The sequence below is a fragment of the Bos indicus genome, chromosome 1, assembly GCF_029378745.1.
Source record: "Bos indicus isolate NIAB-ARS_2022 breed Sahiwal x Tharparkar chromosome 1, NIAB-ARS_B.indTharparkar_mat_pri_1.0, whole genome shotgun sequence".
NCBI classification, from domain to species: Eukaryota; Metazoa; Chordata; class Mammalia; order Artiodactyla; family Bovidae; genus Bos; species Bos indicus.
The window spans coordinates 77,776,083-77,803,811 of record NC_091760.1 but is presented as its reverse complement, the minus strand read 5'-3'; the positions used below and the strand labels follow the sequence as shown (position 1 = coordinate 77,803,811).

Sequence of the window (27,729 nt, the reverse complement as noted above, 5' to 3'; positions counted from 1 at the left end):
TTCCTAGCTCCATGGACTCATCATAATCTGGGCAGGTCTAGAAGGGTGTCCAAGTTGTGAGGTCTGTTAAAAGAGACTTGGAAACCACAAAGCTACCACCCTAGTGCAATTTTGGTTTTCGATCCTGTATTTAGCTCTACAATTGCCTGCTTCCACATCACATTTCAGTCACAGGGTGAAGAAATGATGAATGGGGACCTTTGTGGGGAAGGCGTTCCGGGCCTGGCACAGTCTCAGTGGTTGATGAGGTAAAGGACTTGTGGTCTGGTGTCTGTGCCATAAAGTGGAAAGAATGTGAAGTCAATGACTCTCTGTAGGTAGATCGCCAGGGAGGACCTGGTGGGTAAGACTTCACAACTGCTCCCTCCTTCCTGCCCCAACAGTACCTTTTCATTTCTCATCATGCATCAGGTCACATATGCTTCTTACCTAAATAAACATGGCTATGTCCTCAAATAATTGGTCATTTCTTTAGAGGACATCACTTGTTTCCTTTTGCTTTTCTTTGTGGGGTCTTCCAGATCATAGGCACTAACCATGTTGAGTTAAATGTTTACTGAAAACAAAATATTAATATGGTAAACAAACAAAACTTGTATAGATCTCATTTTGCAGTTCTCACTGAGCATATTATAGACTTGAAAAATCTTTACCAACTAATACTTTAGAAAAGGGTCTGTATTGTATGCCCAGTAGAATTCCTCATTGGGCCTTTAAACATCTCCAAGTCTTTATACAGGATCCTCCTCTTATTTGGATCTTGTTTCCTCTGTAGGAGGACGTCTCACTCATTTGAAAGGCATAACTTCAATGTCAACTTCCCAGAGAAATTTTCCTCGACCCACCCAGAATTTTCCATCCCTGATGAGTCCTTCTCACATACTATTTTTAATTGTGACTTATATGTCTGTGTGCCCCTCCTAGAACTATAAACCTCTAAAAGTTTTATAACTAAAACCTCTAAGACAGAGTCTGTCTTTTAAACAGTCATTCTGTTATATTTAGTTTATGATGTTTGTTCTATAAATGAATTAAATACTAATTTAATTTTTTATTGTACAAATGAGAAGGACTATCAGCCACAAATAAATCATAAAGTAGGTAATCCAAAAATTATGTGTGTTGATTTTCTTATTAACTCTCACTTGAAGACACAACTTTACCTTCTAGGTAATGTTTGTCAAGGGATAACATCAAGCTTAAGTTTGCTAAGTGCCTTCTGGTCTGAGGTAAAGCATCCAGATTGATGGAAGAGTTTCTAAGAGTCACATTTTTTGCCACATGGAAACACAAAGTGAACACATTCATTACCCTGATTTAATGGTTACTAAATTTAATTAATATAAACTCTCAATTTCATGCTTCTCCCTAAATCACAATGAATGAAATCATACCATAAGCTGTCCCAGGCTGCTTCCCAGTTCAAGGAAAGAGAGGGTTGTTACAAGCATGCAGCACCACTGACAACTTAGGTGAAGAAAAGAAATACCTCGATGTCTGTAAATGAATATTTGGCACTATTACATATGTTTATGATAGATAATTTTTAATGCCATCTATAAAAGTTTAAGGAAATAGGGCAGAAGACAAACCTCGAACAAATAGACAACTTGGATAACTGAAAAGTATGATGAAGTTTTTAAGAATCCATAGACCTGGCAGAGTAAAAAGGCATCTTGACATTATGAGAGGAAAAGGATGCTGGAAACTCAGTATTTTTTTCTTGTGTTTTGACATTCTCTATGAAGTAGGGAAGGCAGGAGACAAAGAGGCTGGAATTTTAAAAAGAACATTATAGAAAATGAAGAAAGAAGCTGATCTGAGCTTTATGTGTAATCAAGGATGTGAAGCCACATTTCCCAGTAGGTCATTGTCAGACTATATTTCTATCAAAGAGGAAATGTGTGTCTGCTGAAATAATACACAAGGGCCATGTAGATAGATATTCAGGACAACTTGCTACTAAAAAACAACCCCGTGCCATGTGTCACTTGGCACTAACTCTGTCAATCTTCAACGTGCTAAAAAGCAAAACCCTCTGAGGAGAGAGTTGGCTCAGCAAAATAGCTGGTGCTTCAGAAAGACATAAAAAGTCTAGAAAATATTCCCATTAAGAGCTGCATCTCACCAACATGGCTATTTTTAAAAATAAGAGGAAGGGCAAAGGACGTAGGGCATGTTTCCAAAGACAGAATGCTGCTTTAGTTATCTGACATTACAGAGCTTAAACTTGATTTATTAAGAGGATTATTCTTTCTGGAAGCCAGGGCCTGAACTCTTTTTTTGTCTCTGGTATGTGCCCTTTTATTATGGAAGCTCATTTATTTGAAGCAATAAATTATTCTATTTTATGAAAGGTAATTAAGCACAAATAATTAGACTTTTTACAAGAGCAAAGAGGAACAGAAGTGGCAAGGGAAATTCATATTCTCTCTCCCTATTGTACTTTCTTTCGTATATATTTGTTTATGTTCCTGGAATCACAAACCCCAGTCTCCAAATCTCTGGGTCAGTTCTGGTCTCTCTCTTTTTCCTTTTCCTTCCTATCAACAAAAGCAATACAAATGCCTATTAATTTCATTTTCTTAATGTCTCATTAAGACATGCCCTCCCTTTTTTTCCCCAACACATCACTTTAAATACTGCCCATTATTAAGGCTTGCCTTTATAACGTGGGAGACAAAGTTACTCCTAGAATAAAGGATTACATATTTGGGGACTATAAATAATTCTGGACATCAACTCTAAGAAAAAATATTGAACAACACCAGCAGAAAACCTGCAGACAATATTAAAACCCTAGCTGTGCGTACACAGTGACAGGAAGTGGTAGACCTTAAAGGCGTGGCCGTGTGAAGTATCTTCAGCGTTCAGCAAATAGTGGTGCATGTGTGCGTGCTCAGTTGTGTCTGACTCTTTGTGACCCTATGGACTGTAGCCTGCCAGGCTTCTCTGTTCATGGGATTCTCTAGGCAAGAACACTGGAATGGGTTGTCATTTCCTTCTCCAAGGGATCTTTCTGACCCAGGGATCAAACCCCTGTTTCCAGCATCTCCAGCATTGCAGGCAGATTCTTTACTGCTGAGCCACTGGGGAAGTCTAGTGAATAGCAGCTGAGCCCTATAAAGCTTGACAAGATGGAAAATTATGAAAAAGAGTGACTGCAATCTTACTACATTGCAAATGCCCATAGGCCCCTATCCAAGGAAATACTTAGAGTAGCTGTCCATAGGGTTGGTTTGGACAGAAAGGTAAGTAGAGAAATAAAGAAGGTAAGTTCTGAAATACTAGAGAGCTGGTAAGGGCAAAATCAACTAAAGATATTTGAGAAGATTAAAGGAAAACACTCAAAGCAATGCCCTTGTGATGGTTGAATTCACCAAGGTTGGTAGTTGATGAAAGTAAGGGCAGTGATAAATTGACAAACAAGAAGCTGAAACCATCAGGAAAGGTACCAGAATGGCAAGAGGGAGACCAGTAGATGGCACTGGTAAAAATGTGACAGGATGTGGGGATCAAGTAAGTGACTGTACAAGGACTGTTTGTTTCCTTTGTCTTATTTTGGTTAAATATTATCATTGCTGCCAGATTAGCAGTGGATACATTAGAAATAACTGAAAAGTCAGTGGCTTGTTTTTACGTCTTGCAAAACTTACCACATGAATCTTTAATAAAACTTCCATGAAAATTGAAGATTAAATACTATAAGTTTATATTGTTCACTGAAAGATTCCACTAAAGTTATTTGGGTTTCCTTTCATATGATGAGAAATGCATATCCTTTCCCTATTATCACCTCTGCTTCCAAGAAGAAAAATAGCACTGTGCAGCATAAACCAAGGTAACGTGACTTAATTCTGAGAATTTCACAAACATTGATATAGAGCAATGACTAATGACCTGATATACTGTTTAACCAGATTTGGGAATGTGCTGATCTGGCAAATTAATCTCTATTCTATTGCCTGCACCTGTGAGGCTATATACATTGCAATAAACACTAAACAGCAATCTAATGCTATTTCTTCCACCCAGGAAAACAAAACCTTGGACCACATCCTCACATCTATATCCACATCCGTTTTGAGTTACAAGCAGGAAATCTCAAGCCATGAGCTACGTTTCCTATTTAGCTTTCTTCAGCACTACAGTCCTAGCTTTGGGATTCTTGCAGAAAGCATTACTTTGGGAAGTTATTTTTCATTTCTCTTGCATGTCTGATGTCCTTCAATTCTATGACCCTGGTTGCTGGTAGCAACAAGAACCATTCAATACAGATCTGTCCAAATGTATGAAACAGTGAACCAAATTTAGCAGCCAAGTAAAACAGCCCACTGATTCACATTTTCCCCACAATTTCCATGGAACTCAGGCACAGTGCCAGAAAAACTGGGACAATGGTGGCCTTGGAAAGGCTGACTCAAGGTCAACAGACCTGATATAACAGTTTGGTTGTGCTTGAGTACAACATAGCAACAACAGTAAGGCACTAGATTCATTTGACATTCCGCTCTGCCCAGCCCAAAAGCAGAAATGATAAAACTGGGATAATAAGAAGACACATATGCATAGTATTTTGAAATATACAAAGTTCTTATACAGCTAATACAAGAAAGAAATATCTCCCTAATAATTCTACAAAGATGAACAAGTATGCCACTTTTCTTTATCATAATAGAAACCTCAGATTAAAGATATAAAATTATTTGTCCAAAATCATGCAGCTAGAAAGGGAATGACCAGGACAATTATCCAAATTTCCTGACTGATCATCTACAATTATTTGGTAAATCAAGACAATTCTGCCATAGCCAAGCCAAACTAAATCAATACTACAAATTTGAAAACTTACTAAAAGGATAGACTTAGTATTTCCCAAAGTATGATCTACTAATTCTACCAGAAAAGTTAGCATGTGTTTTATGCTAATAACTTGTTGCTACTGCTGCTAAGTCACTTCAGTCATGTCCGACTCTGTCCGACCCCATAGATGGCAGTCCACCAGGCTCCCCCGTCCCTGGGATTCTCCAGGCAAGAACACTGGAGTGGGTTGCCATTTCCTTTTCCAATGCATGAAAGTGAAAAGTGAAAGTGAAGTTGCTCAGTCGTGTCCGACTCCCAGCGACCCCATAGACTGCAGCCTACCAGGCTCCTCCATCCATGGGATTCTCCAGGCAAGAGTACTGGAGTGGGGTGCCATTGCCTTCTCCAATAACTTGTTAGGCATATCTAAGCATTTTATATGAATTGGCTCACTTAATTGTCATAATACTTCTAGGAGCTGTTCATCTTACAGACAGGAAAACTGAGGCTTATTATCATGCTCATTTTCCAGATGATAAAAGTTATTCTTAAAGACATTAAGTAACTTGCCCAAAGTTACAAAGCTACACACACACAGGGGTTTAAAACTGACTTGAACCTTAAGTCCAAAGTCTATGAAACATAAAGAAACTCCTCAGAATGATACAGTGTTCAATATTTTGCTTATAATTCCCAGTGAGAAAGAACCACTAATCCCATCCAAGACTTTAAGAGCAGGGATTTAAGTGGAAATTTCTCTTGGGCCACAAAGTAAGTAAGAAAAAGAGAGAGCTAAATCCATGAAGATACATCAACTTAGATGAAAACTCAAAAACAAGTTGTAAATCTAACTTATTACAACTCAAGGGAAAGACAAGTAAATGCATCCTGAAAGGCAAAATCAAAATGAAAACAACAAAACCAAGTATAATTGTAAACCATCTCTTTTAGTGTACCATCTTAGACTCTGAAAATCGTGTTGACCTTTAGCTGATCAGAGAATGGAATCCACATTGTGTATCAGTGTTTACACAGAGCACAAGTAGTATGTTTACAAATGAAATCCAAACATACCCCAAGAACCGGACAAACATAATCGAGGACCATACAACTGTTAACTTCTTTTATGTGAAATGGACAATTGAGACTATTACCCAGATGGCTCAAGGAAGGAAGAGGGGGATGTGTATTCTACCTCAGATGGGAAAAGCTTTGGGATGATCCCATATTCAGCTGTGCCACTGTGCTAGCTGTTGGCTGGAAACAGTATTCTCACACCCAGCCCCTCCCATGTTGTCATAGAACAGTGAGCACAGACACCCAACAAGGCCAGAAGCTACCATATATCAAAGACAAGGCCAAATGACCGAATAAGAATCTTTTTAGCTTGGAAACACCACATATTAGAGAAGATAAAGAAACAGATGAGCTGCATCATGAGGACCTTGAAATGGAAACTTACTAGAATTGATAGCTCTGTGGTTACAAAGTACTCTTCAAATCTGAAAAGAGAACAGCTGTGACATGTTGGTAAGAACACTGGCCTTGGGGCTGGAAAACCTGGACATTCTCTCAGTGTCTGACTGGACAAACCAGGGAACCTCAGCTTTCCTTCTCACAGGGTTGGCATGATGAAGTGAGGATGTGTGTATGAATGAACTTCATCAATTTTTGAGGATGATGCAAGAATGAGAGGTGATTGATTTTCTTCATTTCTGTTGTCATTTTCACCATGTGAAAACAAAGAGAGCCCAGTTCAGGAAGCTGAATGCAGGGGTATGTTCTGCATATGCTGACTCTGTCACTGATACGCTGCATGACTTGAAGAAATTGCTCTGATTTTTCCAACACTGATTTTTTCCCATGTGTTTGAATGTCAGAAATAATGATGTTGGCTTCTTATAAAGAAAGAAAAAGAAAGAAAGAAAGTGAAGTCGCTCAGTCGTGTCTGACTCTTTGCGACCCCATGGACTGTAGGCTATCAGGCTCCTCCGTCCATGGGATTTTCCAGGCAAGAGTGCTGGAGTGGATTGCCATTTCCTTCTCCAGGGGATCTTCCCGGCCCAGGAATCAAACCTGGGTCTCCTGCATTGCAGGCAGACGCTTTACCGACTGAGCCACCAGGGAAGCCACTGGCTTCTTATAAAGCCAGTCAATAAAGCAGTCAATAAAGAGACAGATAAAACAAACAAGTTATTAAAAAAATTTTTTTAAACCGTAAGAAGGCATAACACTGATATAACTTCAACCCTATGATTTTTCCAGTTATTGAAAACTAAAAGCTATTGAGATCCCAGTTACTACACCATGGAGCCAACTCCTACCTCTCTCACACAGTCACATTCCTTCATTTCCTTCTACCTCCTGAATCACATCTGTGTGCGATGTCAGTCACTCAGTCGTGTCTGACTCTTTGTGACACCATGGACTGTAGCCCACCAGGCTCCTTTCATGGAATTCTCCAGCCAAGAATACTGAAATGGATTGCCATGCCCTTCTCCAGGGGATCTTCCCAACTCAAGGAACCCGAGTCTCCCTCATTGCAGGCAGATTCTTTACCACCTAAGCCACCAGGAAAGCCCTGTATCACATCTAGAAAGTCTCATTTGAAGGCCCAATTATGATTGCCTCTAGTTTTCCCACAAATCACCAGATCATCTTTGGGAGCTGGTGTTATCATAGGAATTCAAAACAAGAAGCTGCAAATATTCTAACCATTGGCCTTATCAAACAATTCCTGCTCCAAGTGTTGTTTCAAGCAACAACTTCCACTCCCTTATTCCCCACCCCCCAGGGATAAAGGCATGCATGGGTCTGGAATGTATTAAAGAAAGTCAGAGATCTTAAAAATTTCAAGAACAAAAAGAAACCTCTACATATGCTCTCTTAAGTCTACACAGCCCATATTTGATTTATGCAAGCTCAAAAGCATTTGGAAAAATACTTTTAGGTCACATTATTAAACTTCATGGCTAGTATGGATGTTGCCACAGTTCAAGGAAAAATGAGAAGCCTAGTGTGGTAAAAAATAAAAGAGAAAGTTTTACTGTTATAGTAATAGTAATTTTATGACATAAAACAATTTACTAAAGAATTCATGTCTTAAATGAATAAATTACTTGCTTTTACACTACATTTGTACAGCACTTGAAAATTTTCAGAATTACTTCCTTGATTCTTACAGTAAACCTGTTGCATAAATAGAGTAAATATTAGTAGTAGCCCCCATTCCAGGGAAAGGGAAATGGCCTCAAAGAAATTAAAGACCTTTTCAGGGATCTGTGGAATCAGTCTATGTTTTGTAATCAGAGTGTATACCATTTAGGATTTAAAGAGCATTAGGGTAGAGTCAGGGCTTCCCAGGTGGCTCTGATGACAAAGAATATGCCTGCCAGTGCAGCAGATTCAGGAGACGTGGGTTTAATTCTTGGGTTGGGAAGATTGCTCTGGAAGAAGGCATGGCAACCCACTCCAGTATTCTTGCCAGTGAATCCCATGGACAGAGGAGACTGGCTGGCTACAGTTCATAGGGTCGCAAAGAGTTGGACAAAACTGAAGTGACTTAGCATGTGGGCAGGAAGGATAGAGTTAACCTCACACTACTAAATTAAAAATTAAGAGGATGACGTCTGAAAATTAGAACTGTCACAACTCTAAGGTTATATAAGAAATATGTGATACAGAATAATAGATGATGGGCAACCCATTAGAAAAAGAGTAATGATAATAATATAACATCAGCAACAATTATTATGTACTAAATGCTTACACTATGAGCCAGGTGCTGTTTTAGGGGCCTGATGGGTATCCTCTCAAAAATCTTCACAACATCTCTATGGACTTAACCTTGTTTTAAAGACAGAGGCTTTAAGTAACTTGCTGAAGGCCACAAAACATCATCTTATTTACTTTCTAGGCCAGTATTACTTAAAATATATCCATTGTCCATGGCTTATTACATGGACCACCAACAGTTTCAGACTTAAAAGTGATTTTGTTAAGGCATATTTAACTAACTGAAAATGTAAGTTTAACTACAATTTTCACAGAAATCTCTCTTTTTTAAAAAAAAATTGGAGCATAATTGCTTTACAGTATTGTGTTGGTTTCTGCCACACATCAACATGAATAAGCCACAGGTACCATTATGGTTTTCATAATCATGACATTCTTAAGGTCATACAAGCTCTTTGCTGCACCATTCTGGGAGTTTCCTATCAGCTACTATTCAGTTATCAAGGTGCATTTAATCCTTCTTATTTTATAACTTTTATAGATTGTTTATCATTATTCAACTTGCCATTCTATTATCATTGCTATATTTTGATATAGAACCATTTTACCAAAAAAAAAATAAAATAATGGTTCTTTAGTGATTCACTAAAGCCTGATAGTAGAGATAAAAACAGTAATAAATACCAGAACTAAATATTACTGATTAAAAATACATGTTGCAAAGCTATGCTCTTTGTAGCAAAAATAATTACGCTAAATAATACTACCAAGAAGTTTATACCCAAAAAAGGGCTAAAATTTATAAAACATATTATGACTAGAAACAAAGAAGAATGAGCTTCTGCAAAATTTCATTTTCAAATGACTGCAAAATGGCACATAACAATACAATAATACCCTATGGAAGGACAATTATTACTGTATGTTTTGCTGTAACTATAATTTGTTGTGTAGTTGGATAATCCATTAGAGAAGAATCTTATCTGGTCAACTGGTACATACGCAAGGACAAAAGTGAGAGTAGCTTGTTTAGTTATCACTAAAAGCCTGTGCATCATGGAAAAGACTTCAATGTTCTGGTTTAACTCATATTGTGAATCAGAACATTGGGTGGGTTAGAACAAGACATGTTGAAATCAAAATGGATGACAGAGCACCAATTTTTTTATGCAGCAAAAAACAGGTTCATTTCAAATAAGAGGTCTTGCCTAAATTTTGATATTCAAAGTGCTTTATTCATGAAGAACAATTGGTACTAACATTTTATATTCTCATCTTGACATTGTCATTGTCTTTGTCATTACAGGAAATAATGAAAATGTTGAATAAAACTGAATCTTAACTATTAGCTTATAAATTTTTAGAAGGAAGTCTGTAGAACTGTGTAGAAAATATGCTTTTTTTAACACTGAATACAGAGAAGAGAGAAATAGTTATTGAATTGAGTGATGAGATCAAAATATTTCTTCAGGACACTGATACTTCTTTAAAAAAAGACATTTCTTTGATTGCAAAAGCTTGCCTATTTGGCTTTCCTCTCCAAAAGAGTCAGTATTTTATATTGCCTGAGGTTACCATTTTAGTGTATAACATCAAAATTTTTAAAACTGAGGATAAGATACTAGTAGTAACTGAGGTGCAAACAGTTTAATCACTGAAATTCACAGTTTACTAACTTTTAATGACCTGTTTTATCAGAGGAAATATTCAGCCACACATTAAAATATATTAAAGTTAGTAGAGACTTTCAAGATTATACATTCCAAACATTTCATTTATAAGTGGAGAAACTGAAGTCCAGGAAAGGAAAATTCATCATCACAATAGAGAGTTAGTGCTACAGTTATAATTAGAGCCACAGTTTCCTAGCTCCTTATTCTAACACTGTCTCCAGTGTACCCACCTAAACTCATGTTCACAATCATAAATTGACTTATAAAGTTGGCACCCCCATGAAAGAGCCAACTTTAAAAATTATGACCAAGTGCACAGAATGGTAATTTCAAATGCCTAATCACAAGGAGTATTAAACAAAAAATTCATGCTGTAGGAGAGTTGACAGTTCAATTTCAACACACAAGTGTCAAGTTCCCACCAAGCGCAAAAAAAAATCAGTGTTGTTAGCCATGTTTGAATGTTGAGATCAAAGACTTACACATAGTAATCTAGAACATGTGCTGGGCTGAGTCGCTCAGTCGTGTCCAGCTGTTTGCAACCCCATGGACTGTAGCCCACCAGGCTCTTCTGTCCATGGGATTCTCCAGGAAAAAATACTGATGTGGGTTGCCATGCCCTCCTCCAGGGGATCTTCCCAACCCAGGGATCGAACCCACATCTCCCACATTGCAGACAGATTCTTTACCAACTGAGCCACATTATGGGAATGTCATATGGATTTTGGAACACTGAGAAAAAAAGAGAGAGAGAACTGTTTCCTCAGTTCAGTTCAGCCGCTCAGTCATGTCCGACTCTTTGTAACCCCATGAACTGCATGCAGCACGCCACGCCTCCCTGTCCACTACCAACTCCCGGAGCCTGCCCAAACTCATGTTCATTGAGTCCGTGATGCCATTCAACCATCTCATCTACTCTTGTAGAATGCTCCTTAGGAGCATTCTTTTCTTATTCTAAATCCTAAATAAACTAGTCTCCCACATGTAACATGATAAATAAATTTTTATTGAATATCCTGTTGGGAAAATGAACTGATTGCATATTTATTTATTTATGAAGTGTCAAATCTAGTATACCAGAGGGGTCTCCTCTACAGATCTACAAATAAGTAAAAAGGCAGGCAGGTGATAGCTTAGCCAAAGGGCTGGGACATTTTACACCTTTAAAGCCGAAGCAGGAAAGACTCTAAACAACTTGACATGAACCATAACACAGACTAGTCGATCTACTTAGGAATGATTCAGTGGTGGTGAGATATTTTTTGTTTTTACTCACTAGATCACTGGTTTACTATAAAAGGATATAACTCAGGAACAACCAAGTGGATAAGAGGCAGAGGGAAATGTATGGAGAAGGAGCACAGAACTTCTAAACCCTCTTCAAATGCCCTACTCCCCCAGCATCTCTCCTTGTTCACCAACCCAGGAGCCCTCCAGATCCCATTTTTTGGGGGTTTTATGGAGGTTTCATTATACTCATGATTGATTACCTCATTGACCATTGGTAAGTGACTCAACCTCTCGTCCCCCTCTCCTCTCTGGCAATCAGTGGGCAGGAATGATAGTTCCAACCATTCAATCAAGGTTTATTACCCTGCAACCAGCTCCCCTCCCCTCCTTAGGTGCTTTCCAAACTTCACCTCATTAACATAAATCCAGTTGTGGTGGAAGTGGTGGTGAATCTGACTAGAGTTTTGTTAGAAAGACTTTTCTGTAGTTTTCTTGTGGTAAAGCATTGATAACACAGATTACTTTGAGTTTTTTGAAATCAAGCCCACTTAAATTGTATTTATCATCATCACTATAATTTAAAGATGACTTAAAAGAATCTTCATGAAGACTTATAAATCTGAACAAAGTGAAATAAACTCATTTCTCCCTAGACTTTCTCTTGAGCACACCAAAAACCTCTAGACCAAAAACACAGGAAGACTCTGAAAGATGGCCTGAAGAGGTGTGCAGGCTAAGGACCTGGCCTTTGAACATAGTGATAAATTTCCTGGTTTTTCCTTTTGTCTCCTACGTACCCCTTGGAAGAAAAGCTATAACCAACCTAGACAGCATATTAAAAAGCAGAGACATTACTTTGCCAACAAAGGTCCGTCTAGTCAAAGCTATGGTTTTTCCAGTAGCCATGTTTGAGGTGAGAGTTAAACTATAAAGAAAGCTGAGCACCAAAGAATTGATGCTTTTGAATTGTGGTGTTGGAGAAGACTGTTGAGAGTACCATGGACTGCACGGAGAGCAAACCAGTCAATCCTTATGAAAATCAGTCCTGAATATTCATTGGAAGGACTGAAGCTGAAGTTGAAACTCCTATACTTGGCCACCTGATGCAAAGAACTGACTCATTTGAAAAGACTCTGATGCTGGGAAAGGTCGAGGGCAGGAGGAGAAGGGGATGACAGAGGATGAGATGGTTGGATGGCATCACCACCTCAATGGACATGAGTTTGAGAAAACTCCAGGAGTAGGTGATGGACAGAGAAGCTGGTGTGCTGCAGTCCATGGGTTGCAAAGAGTCAGACACGATTGAGCAACTGAACTGAACTGAACTGATGCATCCTAGATTGGACTGCAGAAACTTGTAACTTTGACATACCAATGGGAGCAGACACAAAAAGTCCCCCCCAAAGCATGTTCCTTTTAGTTAAAGGAACAGAATATTTACGACAATGGAAGAGGAACATCTGTGATGATACCCTCGGAACTCCAGCCAAATACCAGGGGAAAAAATCTTGCAGACCCCTGACCTTGGTCAGCTCCCAGTGTAGGGAACCTGGACTTTCACTCCCCTCCTCCCCAAGAGTATCAGGCACTGCTGCCGCCCGTCCCCCAATTAAAAAGTAAGAAAGTAATTTCAGAGGAGAGGGAGCCAGATAAAGGAATTTCTTAAATATTATTTAGGAACATTTAATATTCTTTAAATATTTTGAAACATAATATTCTGGGCAGACCCCCTAGCAACTCATATGTGAAACTGAACAGAATTGACATTGGCAAAAGGTTTGATAACTGAACTACAGTGTGAACTATGGCCAGCTTTTCAGTTTAGCCTCTGGACAGCACACAAACAAAGCAAATTAGAGTAGCAGCTCCAAGGCTCTGTGAATGAAACTGGGTTTTCGGAGTATATTGTACTTGCTAAGAGAGGTGCACCCACTTTCAATTTCTAAGCATGGATGCTCTGATCAGTTGTCGCCCATTTACCCTAAAACTGTCATTGGTCCTATGGAGGTGCAACTAAATCCTTTTCAGATGTTATCACAGCAATACTTGAGCCAGAAATCAGACGACTGATGCAGATCATACATATGGATGCAGTTACCGCTAAATATTCCATGTGTGTGTTTCCAAGTGTGTTTTGAGGCCATGGCACTGTTTTTTGTTTTTTTTCCTCTTTCCCTTTATCCTAAGTTATTTACAGGGAGTGTGCTGGTGACCCAGGTCTAAGAGTACATTAGCCAGAATTAAGAAGCAGGATAGAAAGCTGCACAGTTTTTCCAATGAAAAAAAACTTTAATGATACACCATCTGTGGATATAAGACAAATTTTCATTAATAAGATCATAGAGTCTTATTAACTCTGGATTGGAAAATATACTAAATCTTATCTATCCTATAGGCTCAAGGATGTATTGTACAAGGAATATAGTCAATATTTTCCAATAACCATAAATGAAAGTAACATTTATAAATGTGTAAACTATTTTAAAAATAGAAATACAATTAAATGGTGTGTGTTGAAAAAAAAATCTTATTTCAACATCATTTTAATGTATGAACCTTAAATGCAACCTCCCTATATATTTGAGCTGAGATCCCGTTTTTCATAACTTTTGTTACTTGGTCCTACTTGCTCAATTTGCTCAATTCCTAAGTGCCATAAAGATCCAGAACAGTTGTCTCAGATAATGATCTTTTCAAAGCCTCTTTTTTTGTTTAGTCTACTCATCCCTATTCCAACTGTTTCTCATAAAACAGTTCTGAGTCTTTTATTTATATCTTTTAGTCCTTCCTGCTCATGCCCTAGTTTGTCTTTACTTCTTAAAATTCCACCAAATTAAATATTAGCAAGTCCTTCTTCAAATTTTATTTTAAAATGATTGTCCAAAGATGAGGACTAGCATCAGGCACACTGAAAGTATCTCCTGTCTTTTGATCTTTCAAACTTCCATTCTACCACTTTGTATTCCATTACACTATCTCATCATTTTTCTTATCCATAGATAGATTGTTTGGCTCACTGCAGCAGTCCATAAAAGTATTCAACAATGGTTTGATCCCTGGGTTGGGAAGATCCCCTGGAGAAGGGAAAGGCTACCCACTCCAGCAATCTGGCCTGGAGAATTCCATGGACTGTATGGTCCATGCGGTTGCAAAGAGTCAGACACGACTGAGCAACTTTCACTTTCAGGCTGAGAGAGGTAGAAGAGTTCTTATAAGCCATCTGGTCCAATTCTGCCCTTGTCCAAATAGAGACCTAAAGGCATTAGTGACAGCCCTGGGGACACAGCCTAAACCACCTGATTTCTGAACTCATACTTCCCTCTATTTTATCTGAGCTACTCTCCCATTTGCCTGTCATACAAGAAGCAGTCTTATTTCTGGTGTCTATGATGAAGAGATGTTTGTTGATTCCCAAACCTAGGCCATCTCCCAGGAGTACTCTAGATCAGGGTGGTGAAAAGGCTTAAAGCAGTTTAAAATTCCCAGGGTGTGTTGGTCTGTGGGAAGAGATTTTATCTGTTAATAGAAAACAGCAAAGGTTTGGAATGTGTTTGAACAGAGTTCATTTTTGACAAATACAAAGAAGGGACCACAATCTTGTGGAAATTGTGAAATCTGGGGGATGGAGAAGGAAATGGGGAGAGAGTAAAAGGGCTTTTCTCAAAGCAGCAAAAAACAATCTCAAGATATCAATAAGAAGAACTTTTGTTTTAGTCTGATGCTGAAAGGAGGCCAGTAAGCTTACACTCAAATGTCTAGGGCATTGAACTTGAAGTTAGGAGCTCTAACTGAGCAGGTCAAATTTTTGTTTTGTGTGTAATCAAGTTTTCTCTACCTACTCTAAGTACTGTACTGTACTTATTATTTTAATTTATCATAATGCATTTATCATAATGCCTAAGTTTTCTTTCGCCTTTCATATTTCCTTACAAATTTCCTCTCTGCACAGCAGCTATGAGGCAAGGAAATAAGTTGACCCTTGAAAAATATGGAGGGATAGAGGCTCCAACCTCTGTGTGGTCTAAACCTGCTTATAAACTAATGAAAACCTACTTTACAGAGCTCCACTCAATGTTCTGTGGTGACCTAAGTGGAAAGGAAATCCAAAATAGAGGGGATATATGTACACCTATAGTTGATTCACTTTTCTGGACAGTAGAAACTAATACAACATTTTAAAGCAACTACATTCCAATAATTTTTTTTAAAATCTGCATATAATTTACAGTTGGTCCTCTTTATCCATGGTTCTGAATCTGCAGAATCAACAACTGGGGATCATGTAATGCCATAGTATCCTCATAGTTCAAACCGTGCTGTTCAAGGATCAGTTGTACTTCTGTGTCAATGCTGACCTAAATGAACTCAAAATATTTTTTTCTTTTTTAAATTAACTTCTCACAAGATGCCAGGGAAGTAGGTATCCCCATTTTCCAAATAAGGAACTCATATGTACACATGTGAACTTTTCCAGTGTCATATAATAAAAGGGAGGACTCTTTTCAATACAAGCCTCAGTTCAGTTCAGTTCAGTCACTCAGTCTTGTTTGACTCTTTGCGACCCCATGGACTGGAGCACGCCAGGTTTCCCTGTCCATCACTAACTCCCGGAGTTTACTCAAACTCATGTCCATTGAGTCGGTGATGCCATCCAACTATCTCATCCTCTGTCATCCCCTTCTCCTCCCGCCTTCAATCTTCCCCAGCATCAGAGTCTTTTCAAATGAGTCAGTTATTCTCATCAAGTGGCCAAAGTATTGGAGTTTCAGCATCAGCATCAGTCCGTCCAATGAATATAGGCCTGTTTCACGTCAAAACCAAAGTTGTGAGAAGTGAATGAGAACTCGAGTTTTGTCACAGAAAAACTTGGATTCAGATTCTGACTCTTTACTTACCAGCTGGGGGATCTTAGATATACCATTTAGCCATTTAATCAGTGATCCTATTACGAAAAGGAGAACATTTAGCTCCATCTAGGATTTCAAAGAAACCTGAAATGGAAAAATGGCATTTTCCCTTAACATTTGGTAAACATTGAGTACAGGTCATGCAAAATCTCCCCAAAGACATCGCTCCCTGTTCTGTTCCACACAGAAACTGAGTGGCCCTGTTACCCTGGGCCTTATCATGACAGAAATGTCTCAACCTAGTATGGGGCCTCTGGGTGAAGAACGACCAAGATCTGCTTCTGAATGATTGGTTTTACTACAGAGACATGGATTTCAGAGAATGCAACATGCATGTTTGTTTCATGTAAACTCCTTTCACATACGGGGCCCTCTCAGACTTTAACTTACTGTTCTTGCCTTCCTTTATTAATTTTTGCTATCATCACTCCATCTTTCTCCATCTATTTCTGCATTTCCCTCTCTATGGTATGAATGTTTGTGTTCCCCAACATTCCTATGTTGAAACCTAGTTCCCAAGGTATTACAAGGTGAGCATTTGGAGCTGATTAGGTCATGAAGAAATGAATTCATGCCTTCATAAAAGACGTCCAGAAATTACCCTGCAAGGTGAGAGGTTATAGCAGAGTATTACTCTCACCAGACACTGAAACTGCAGGTACCATGTTTCCCAGTTTCCAGAACTCTAAGAATTAATAGATAATGTATTATCTAGTACATGCAGGTACCATGTACTCCCAGTTTCCAGAACTCTAAGAATTAATAGATAATTAATAACTTGTTTATAAATCACCAGCATATGGTCTTCTGTTATACCAGCTCAAAAGGACTGAGATGCCCTCTGAGCTTCTCTCTCTCTCTCAATCTCACAATCATTCCTTTTTCTTCTGATCCCCTCTCATTTCTCCCACTTTCCAGTATCCTATAAGGTGGCATTTTGGGTTTGAGTCAAGCTGTTTTCTAAGAGAATATGTGATAAAAAACTAACCCCAAGAAAACTAAGAGTTGCAGTGGATTACTTTTAAATGACTGAGTTTGGGTACTTTCCAAGTTGAATAAAAAAATACATTAATTCTGGAGTTTGGAGTTCACGATTGAAAGGTGTTAGTTTGTATTGCTAAAGTAACCTATGCTGTCATATTTCAATAATAAGTAGAGAGAAGTTAGTCACTCTGGTCTTTCCTGCAACTTGAACTAGCCTAGCCATGAGGGAAGACCAGCTAAGGAATATAAGCCAAGTGATTTGCATCTTGGAGAAAGAGATTCTATTTCGATTGGAATTCCCCTCATAAAAGGTATCAAGCTAAAGCCAAACTTTTTCATAAATATGATTCATCAGTGGGCCCAGTGCCATCTAGCATATGTTGTCAAACACTTGATTTGTACTTGTCTAATCTTAACGTCCAGATATCCTAAATATGGCTACAGGTTTAAGTCAGTGGTTCTCAAAATAGGGTGATTTTGACTCTGAGAGACATGTTGCAATGTACAGAGACATTTTTGGTTGTCACAGCTTAGAAGCAATATAAAGTGTGTTGCGACTGCTGTCTGGTAGGTAAAAGTCAGGGATAATGTCATCCTAAAATGCAAAGGACAACCCATCACGACAAAAATCAATCATCCCAAATATCAGTAAGCCAAGGCTGAGGAACTCAAACTTAAATACCTACTGATCCAAAAACCTGCAGACTTCATTGTGTGACTGAGACCTTGGTCATCCTATAAAAACAATGACTGTGAAAATCTCCTTCCCTAGTAGCATTTCTAAATGCCTTGGGCTACAATCAAATGGTGATTGTTGATCCTGGATTCAGCCTGAAAAATATTACTACGAAATAATTTTTACTTCAGTGGGGAAATAATTTTTATGGCTTTCTGGATTAGTTTTTGATACTATAATTTGAGATCATTTTTGAAACCAGCCAAATCTGGCTTTAAGGTAATCCACTGTGTCTGGTGTCCTAATTATGTGTTGATTTCTTCATGCAAGCCTATTGATCTTGGCAAAGTGAAAACTAGAAATTTAGCATTCAAGCAGTAAGAATAAATCAAAACTGGCTCAATTAGCTTTACTGTGATTCAGGGTTTGTTAACAGTTCCTCTGTTTTGTTTCAGATTTATTTATTTTATCATGTCTTTTGCTTTTCTCCATTCCTTTTCCAGAGTTCCAATATAATTACACTGTAATCTTCAGCAGTGTCTCATTGCTTGCAGAAAAGCTGAATCTATTATTTGTAGATAATGAATTCCAGCAGAATCATTTTGATAGCCCTGAACTTCTGGAAAATCTGACATCTTGGATCTCCCTCTTTCTGGCTCTTATATCTTAATTTCCCTTCCAAAGAAGATTCTTTGCTCATTCATTTTCATTAGGTTTATTGGAGAACAGTATTAATCCAGGATCCTGTTTCTGAGCTTTTCCCAGAAGTGGGCAGAACAGTAGTGCAAGGAATAACATTCATAGGTAGCTTTTATTTTCAAGGTATATCTCATTTGGGAAATAATGTAAGTGGCATGCTATGCATATGATATTAACCTTGGCAAGTTCAGGTATTCAGTGTGTGTCTCATAAATAGTGGTCATCAGCAATGTCACAGAGGTAGGAATCAGGGTTCTTAGATTCTAATCCTGGTTCTTCCATTAAATTTCTGGATACCTGTGGACAACTTGATTCTTTTCCAGAGTTTATTTTCTCTTCTCTAAAATGAAAGAGTGGGAGCACATATGTTCTATGAATGTGGCAGGAAGCAGTTGCAGAAAGATGCGGACCCAAGAGGAGAGGGAAATGAATATCTTTCCCAACATATACCCAACTCTTGCACAGATCGTATGGGTGAAAAGGACATAAAAAGAATTTCATAGAAGTAGATGCCTATGTCTATGTATCAAATTAAATAAGAGGCTCTCTGGGCTTCATTTTATTAGAACCAGAACCCTGACATTACCTGGACTGCTACTTGCTTCTCTCTTCCCTTGATTGATTTCCTCAACCTGCTCCTTGGCAGATGTAATTTCACTATGGAGATCAACAGGACAAGGAATGGGAAAGAAGAGAGAGAGATGTAGAAAGAAAGTAAAGCAGAGAGGGGTGTAGTTAAGTGAAATCGGCTTCTGATCATAGCCGGCAGCTCTCCTCAGTACTAAACCCCCCGAATCATACACACAGCACTGAAACATATCACACAGAAGGCTGACTCCAGCTCTTTTTTTTTAAATGTGTTTAGGACACTTGGCAAATGAAGGCCAGCCCTCATGGAAATTACATAGCTAGGAAGTCAGTCAGCAGGAAAGGAAGGATGAATAAAAGAACAGAAAAAGAATTATAGGAGAAAAGCTGAATGGAAAAAAAGACAGGAGAAATTATCTTTTTCCTAATGAGAAATGCAAAATTTTCCACCAGACGACTGTGACTCTTGGCTAAGTGGCCTACCTCTTATGTAAATGAAAATGCAGGGTGGGCGGGGCAGTCCAGGAAGCTGGGCCTTGTGTCTGCTCCATCTCTGGAGGCACCAGGTCCACTGCAGGTCTCAGTGGCACCACTCACTTACCAGACTGCCCCTCTGGAGGTAACCATGCCCCTTCCGAGCACTGTGCATGCATCCTAAGTCATTTCAGTCTTGTCCAATTCTTTGCCCATCATTCTCCTCTGTCCATGGAATGGGTTGTCATTTCCTTCTCCAGAGGATCTTCCTGACCCAGGAATCAAACCAGCGTCTCTTACATCTCCTGCATTGGCAGGCAGGTTCTTTACCACTAGCGTCACCTGGGAAGCCCAGAACAGCAGTGGACATCTGAGCCAGCTCCACTTGCTGATCCTCCTAGATTCATTACGGAACCTTTGAGGCCATCAGCTACCAAGTAACAAGGACAGACTTTATGATTTCTGAGGGTCCTTCCGGTTGTAGTATTTTAATGCTTTTAATAATTATCACTCCTCATTCTTACAAGACCACATTTCTTAGGCAAAATATGTATTCTTCCCTCTCTCACCCTTACTTCACTGTCCCAAACCAACTATTTAATTTGAAGAGATAGAGAGTTGAACAAGATATTCCCTTGGAGTCCCTTCTAGCTCTCTAAGATCTTTACTCAAGTCCTTAGTAGTACAAAAGAATCATTATTACACCAAATCAAAAGAATTTTCATTTTAGATGAATCCATCCACCTTTCAAAAATTTTTAAATTCCATTCACAAAGCAAGCTGACATTTCATCAAACATTCCCAAAAGAATTTCACACACCTATCCCTTTGGAGTTTATCACTGAGCAAATGATATTCATGACAGAATACATTTGAGTCTCAGAGATGGAATCTGTGAAGAGAGACAAGTCGTTTATTACTTCCTTTTATTCAAACCTATAAAGAAATCCCTTTATAGGTTTGAGATTTGGGAAAAGTTTTTACCAGACTAAAATAGGAGAAAACCTGTTAGCAATTGCTCCCTTCATTTAACTGAATTTTAAGCTACCATTTGCCAGTCACAATGAGTGATTGATAAAGAGCTGACAGGGCCTTCATAAAGTCAGCCTCGGAGCAGGAAACAATTGATATTCCATCTCCTTAGCTAAGGAGGACCTAAGAGCTGGCTAAACCAAAAAGTTCCCAGGTTTCTTTCCTAACTAGTGGGACAGAAAGATGATGACTAGTGGATTTTGATAAATCAAGCCTGGAAAAAAAAACTGTAATAAGAAGAAAGAAAAAAAGCCACATCCCTTGAGGAAATAACCACTAGGAAATTTCAAAACAACTATTTCCAGAAGACATAAATTCAACTCCCTATTTGAAATAATTTGTGGACAAAATGTATGTAGTCTACAGATGGGTTAAAAAGAGATTTTAATATGAGACTTGGGAAAAGCTTTTATTCTGAACTAAAATAATATATATCCAGCACATATCATGTGATCTAGGTTTCAAACTCATTTTTCTTAAGGCATTCATCTAGAAGGAGAAAGAAATGGATAAAGCAGAAAAAGAGTGAGGAAAATCTTTGAGCTTGCTTTTTTTTTCTTTTTTAGAAAACACTAATAAAATAAATTATGGTCAAGAAAAAGGAATTTGGGGGAGATGACTGTAGGAGGGAGATAGAATTGCCTAACTTAATTGCATTTCCCCCCCACCCCCGCCTCTAATCTTAAGAAGAAAAACAAATGTCAAATGGCACACAGTTCCAGTTTAGAAACAAAACATGGAAGGACAAGCTTGTTTTAAGTAAAAATAAAAAAATAAAAATAAACAGCACTGGATATCTTTTTTTTTTTTCCCCTTTTACTAAATGGCTGGGAACACTGAAAGAAAAACAGATACTGTCAAAGTATTCCTGATTGTAAAGTACACAGATAAGGCAAAAAGAAAAGGATCTCTCTTACATTTATTTAAATTCCACAAATGTACATAAAGCAGGCACAGCGTGTCAAGAATTTTCCGAAGCATAGTTTTAGAAAATAAGGATTAAATTAGAGAAAAGATGGAGAGGGAGGGAAAGGAAGTTTGCAACATTAGCCAGAACTTGCAAATGGAAAAGAGTGAAAAGTCAAGCAGTCTACAGTTCTGTAACTTTCTTCCCCAACTGACCAGCCACGAAATCTGATAACTAATACGAGAAGACTTCCTATCACCATGCAACAATCTTTCTCAACAATATTTTGTATACAAGCAACCAAGCTATCATTCATTCAAAAACATAAGCTGAGCATTTACTGCTACCACCCCCTGTTTTAGGTATTTGGTTGGGGTAGTGGGGATATAGATGCTAAGACTGAACTCAGACCTGCTGCTGCTGCTGCTGCTGCTGCTAAGTTGCTTCAGTCGTGTCTGACTCTGTGAGACACCTGGCTCCCCCGTCCCTGGAGTTCTCCAGGCAAGAACATTGGAGTGGGTTGCCATTTCCTTCTCCAATGCATGAAAGTGAAAAGTGAAAGGGAAGTCACTCAGTCACGTCCGACTCTAGCAACTCCAAGACTTCAGCCCACCAGGCTCCTCTGTCCATGGGATTTTCCAGGCAAGAGTACTGGAGTGGGATGCCATTGCCTTCTCCGTAACTCAGACCTAATGAACCTAAATCTCCAATTTTAAATTATATTTTTAATGCCCAGGTGATTCATAATAATTATCTATCTACTGATCTTCCAGATCTGGAAACTCCTTCGTTAGGAGGTACAAAAGTGACTATGACCATTCTGTGATCTCCAGGAGCTCACATAAGTGATAACAAATACATGAATTTCTCCAAAATAATGTTAAAAATGAAACATGATATGAGAGGATCATATTCTTTACTGCAGATATTCAGAGGAGGGAGAAATAATGGACTGTTGGCGGCTGCCGATTGAAGAAAAGAGGATGTCACAGAAATAGGTACATTTGTGCTTCCCACATGTTACTAGTGGTAAAGAACCCACCTGCCAATTCAGGAGATCTAAGAGATGCAGATTTGATTCCTGGTCAGGAAGATCCCCTGGAGGAGGGCATGGCAACCCACTCTAGTATTCTTGCTTGGAGAATCCCATGGACAGAGGAGCCTTCAGGACTATAGTCCATAGAGTCACAAAGAGTTGGACACAACTGAAGCAACTTACAGAGAAGGCAATGGCACCCCACTCCAGTACTCTTGCCTGGAAAATCCCATGGATGGAGGAGCCTGGTGGGCTGCAGTCTACGGGGTCGCTAAGAGTCGGACAGGACTGAGCGACTTCACTTTCACTTTTCACTTGCATGCACTGGAGAAGGAAATGGCAACCCACTCCAGTGTTCTTGCCTGGAGAATCCCAGGGATGGGGGAGCCTGGTGGGCTGCTGTCTATGGGGTCGCGCAGAGTCAGACACGACTGAAGTGACTTAGCAGCAGTAGCAGCAGCAGCAGAAGCAACTTAGCACATATGCTCATGCTTATATAGTTACCATTTGAACACACAGAGAAGGAGGTGGGAAAATCTACTACTCTTATTATAACTAATCTACCACCACTACAACTAAGTCTGCTACTATTATAATTAAACATACTATTATTATAACTAATAATAAGAGACACATTTCCAGTGTTTCTGGAAATAGACATAGGCCCTGTTCTGGGTGCCTTATGTAAATCCTCTCTTAAACCTAAACCAACCAGTTAGGTTCTATTATTTCTATTATCTACAAGATGGGGAAACTAAAGCTTAGAAAGTTTGTGTGAATTTTTCAGTCACAGAGCTGGAGATTGAAGAGCTAAAGTTCAGTCTCAGATTGATCCCATTCCAGAGCCTCTACGCCTCTCAAAAAAGACTAAACAAACCCAGATGTGCAAAAGTGTCAGACACAAAAGATTAAGCATCCATTGCTCCCTCTGGCTGAAGGATGGCAGAGTGAGGGAGAAACTGAGCCGGTAAAATTAAAGGTCAGATAGGCTGCAGTAAACACTGTGGGCTCTATACAGTAGCAAAGGGAAACCTGTGGAGGATTCCAAGCAGAGACTATTCTGATCAAAGCTTTATCTTAGATTTTAGGCTGTGATTTATGAATTACATGATACAATCTGAAATAATAGAATTTGAAAGTCTAAAGAGTCTTGCCCTGCCTTTAAACAAAAAAGCGTGCTTGGTATCTAAGTAGAACTACCACCTCACCTCAGAGGAATTACCAGCATGCCAAGACTTAAGGAAGATTCTATAGAACAGCCCTGAAGATAAATACAACGAAAGTCTGTTACCCCACAGCACAAGGACTGACTCATTCCTGGAGCTGTCCAAATCTGGCAAATGGATAGCCCGGGGACTCAGCATTCTGTGGGATCCGAGGTTATCCCAGGGGGCAGTGGGTGTGCACAGGCATGATCAGTTGTTGGCAGAGCCCAGACCTCTGACTCCCAGTCCTATACTCAATTCATCGAGGCAAATCACACGTGACACTGGGTAAGCCCCTTTTCCTATCTGGATTCTCCTTTCCTCATTATGATGAGAGAAATTGATATCAACAGGCCTTAGATTTCACAATTCTCAATCTCTCCCTTCCAATACTCTAGCATAGAGAATCCGCTTCCATTAGTTGCTCACTAACTGGAATTTGGGGGAGCAACAGCATCTCTGGAGAGCTCCCAGAGTTTGCAAACCCCTAGCTGAGAACAAATACATTTCCTTATCTCTAGAAAGTCTACTAGCTCTAACTGTATCACAGGATTCACGATCTCAAATCTTAGTTACAAAGTCCTCACTGAATTCCATCTGGCCCAGGATTATCCTTTTCAAGTACAGAGCGCATCACTGATGTCCAAAGTAAGTCAGCAACACAAGGTACCGTGATCATATGCAGGCATATTCAGGGAACCCATCTGCCATCAGGGAATGAACACTTTAGAATTCAAACCTGTCAGAGCCCAACGGCACTCTGTTATTTTCAGAATTTTGGTTTGTGCTCAGAAGATTGTGTGTGTATGTGTTTATGAGTCAAATTTCCAAGAAGCCAAGCAAAGGCTAACAGTGTGGATTTCTTGTGTGGAGGGAACACCTTATTTGATGTTCATAGTCTTGATGACTCCAATTCACCAAAAGTGAATTTCCAAAGGGGTCAGAAGACCTCCTTAAGAAATCATCGATTCTGTAGACCCAAGAAACTGTGCCTATTGGAGTAGAAATGAACAGGAAGATGCAAGATGTCTTCTGCTCTCAGAAACATTGGTGGTAAAACAGAAATTAGCACATGAACTCACATATTTTTTAAGGGACTTCAACTTCACTGGTTCATCAAACCACACCAGGTAGTTTACCCACAGAACTACCCATGAGCAACTAACTCCTGTAATCAATGTACTGCAAAAAACTGAGGCATGTTAAACCTATGGCTTCATCTTCTTTGACTTTCAACAGGAGATGGAAGCAGGAGCATGATAAATGTTAACATTAGCAGTGAAGCAAGGGTAATTACAGAACCAAAGACACTCACATCCTGAGAATTACCTCACGGTTATTTATTTTTATAGGAGTGAAAATAAATACACATTCCTTTCCCAGACCTGTAAAAGGAAAATGTACCCAAGATGTGTGACAGAACAATCAGAGGGACTGCCAACCTCACATCTGAGACTCCTGGGAAGACAGTTACAGGGACCAATCTGGACCACCCACATTCTGCTCTGGGAACCAGCCGAGTGTACCTTCAGCTGTTGGGTACTCACAGGCCCCTATCTGCCTACTACTGACTGATTTCTCTAAGACTACCCAAAACTGTGATAATCATTTAAGAGAAAGCAGATTTATAATTAATACATGTCTCAGCAAATCCTTAAGGATGCACAAGCCAGTGGAAGACATATGCTGAAAAGAATTCCGGCTTTCTCCTTATTGCTTGCCCAAAATACTAAATCCAACACTTTAGCCAGGGCACTGTGAGTTAAGAGTGAGTTACAGTTATAATTTCCTGATCTCCACCAACAACTGCAAATCTGCAAAGACCTTGTGGGATGAGCTGCAAAAGACATCATATCTGCACCTTGTGTGTACTGTCACCATCCCAGAAATGCAGCCCAGTCCAGTGGCTGGCATGACCAACCAACCCCCAAAGCTGCCACTTCAACAGCTGGAGAAGAGACGTTGACAAAGGGACAAAGAAAGACAAAAAGGGGGAGAAAGTATAAGTTCAGAGAAACATAGGTAAGAGAGAGTGCGAGAAACACAGGCTAAATTGTCTCTGCTGAAGCATCCACATGGATCTTCAAAATTGTGACTGTGGGGAAAATGTCAGTACACTGTTTACCTCCCGTCACTAACTTCAGGCAAGTTGAATACACATAAATAAAACCAGAAGGAAGGGGCATCTGATGGTGAACAACTCAGTGCAATGCTAACTTCCAGAAATAGAAGTGGTCTATCAAAGGACAAAGAGTCAGCACTTTGGGTATTTTAAGTGAGACTACCTCGCACAGAGCCACCCCTTACACGCATAACTCCTCTTTAACCTTTGATCTTCCCTTTTTGTGTAGGTGCAGGGAGAAAAAGGAATGGGATTCAGAGCAAGTCTACCTTTAACTCAGCTGTTCTGGGAACACTCCGTGTTAAATGTCAAAGAAAAGGTGCACACTAGCCTGTATGAGGGATGAGGGAGCTGAGATGGAACGAGCTGAAGCTAGACCAAGAAACGAAGCGAGAGGAGATCTTACACTAGATCCGGTTCTGCCATCGTTCAGACATTAGTGCTGAATGGGTACATTTTATCAGTGCAGTCCTCTTTTTGAGAGAGAAGAGGATGCCCTAAGAGCTAATGGCTTGCCCAGATTCATCTAGTCTTGGTTACAGAGCTCAGCTCGGGCCACCAGATATCTAGATTCACATACAGACAGAACCGTTCAAGGAGACCCAGTCTGACCCGCTAAGGAGCCGCGCGACGGCCAGGAAGACTGGAGCCGCGGGAGGGCTCGAGACATCTCGGAGGCGCGGGAGGGCGTGAGGTGTGCGCTCTGGGTACCTTGATGTAGGCCCGCTGCAGGTAGTTGTAGGGCACTCTGCGCTGGAAGTCGCTGCGCACATCCTCGCTGGCGCGGTGGCGGGACGCGGGGCCCCCTAGGCGCTGGCTCTGGCAGCTGCGGTAGCAGCGCGCCCGCTCGAGCAGCGCGCGGAAGAAGGGCAGCTCGGCTCCCGGGCCAGCGCCGGGGGGCGCGAGCGGGCGGCGGGCGGCGCAGTGGCGGGCGCAGCGCGCGCGGATCTCCCGCAGGCGCCGGTGGCTGCGCAGAGCTGCTTCCAGGTCGCGCACAGCCAGCTCGTAGTCCCCGCTGTAGTAGGCGGCCACGCCGCTGGCGTAGAGCAGGTCGAAGGGCTGCAAAGGCCCGGGCTCGGGCTCCCGCTCTGGGTGCCGGCTGTCCGGGGGGCCGCACCACAGCGGCGGCGGCAGCAGTAGCCAGGGTAGCAGCAGCGGCAGCGGCGCCCAGATGCGCTCCCGCATCCTCCGTGGCGGACGGGCGCCAGCCGGCCACGCTCGCAATCGGCTCCTGGCACCTGGCGTCCGGGTCGCGTCTCCCGGCTCCTCTAGCGCGATGGCCGGCCCCGCCGCCAGCCGGCTGCCCTGCGAGCCTCAGGTGACCGGCGGCGCTCGGCGGACTGAAAGGCGGAGGCCGGCTCGGACGGCCGCTCTTAAAGGGACGCCCACAGCTCACACGCTCCTCCTGCTGCCCGAGCCTCCGCAAGCCGCTCGCCGGCGCTCAGCGCGCGCCCAGCAGGCTCGGGCCGCAGCCTCCTGGAGGCCAGAGGCAGACACCCTGGTGTCAGCCATAGAGCCAGCGCCACTGGGGGCCAGCCAAGGAGGGGCCGGGGAGGCGAGCCTGATGTATGGGTTACCTTCGAGGTTGCAGAATGGACATGATGACTCCCTTTTCTTAGAGAGGAAGAAAAGCCAGATTAGTGACCTTAGAGCTCTCA

General features: G+C 40.6%; 1 protein-coding gene and 1 non-coding gene across 3 annotated transcripts in view; both read right to left on the bottom strand.

Annotated features, from left to right (window-relative positions):
* The window catches only part of P3H2 (prolyl 3-hydroxylase 2), a 179,382-nt gene extending 151,991 nt beyond the window's left edge, over positions 1 to 27,391 (bottom strand). The window contains exon 1 of one of the 2 annotated variants that reach the window (XM_070790167.1): positions 26,783 to 27,391. In XM_070790167.1, the coding sequence (XP_070646268.1) occupies positions 26,783 to 27,256 (474 nt within the window). In that variant the 5' untranslated portion in view covers positions 27,257 to 27,391. The remainder of the gene's footprint in view (positions 1 to 26,782) is intronic. The other variant, XM_019958189.2, reaches the window with a different exon arrangement.
* On the bottom strand, positions 6,859 to 6,930 carry TRNAC-GCA (transfer RNA cysteine (anticodon GCA)). The gene has a single exon. It is a non-coding gene; the product is annotated as a tRNA-Cys (tRNA).
* Positions 27,392 to 27,729: the final 338 nt, after the last annotated feature.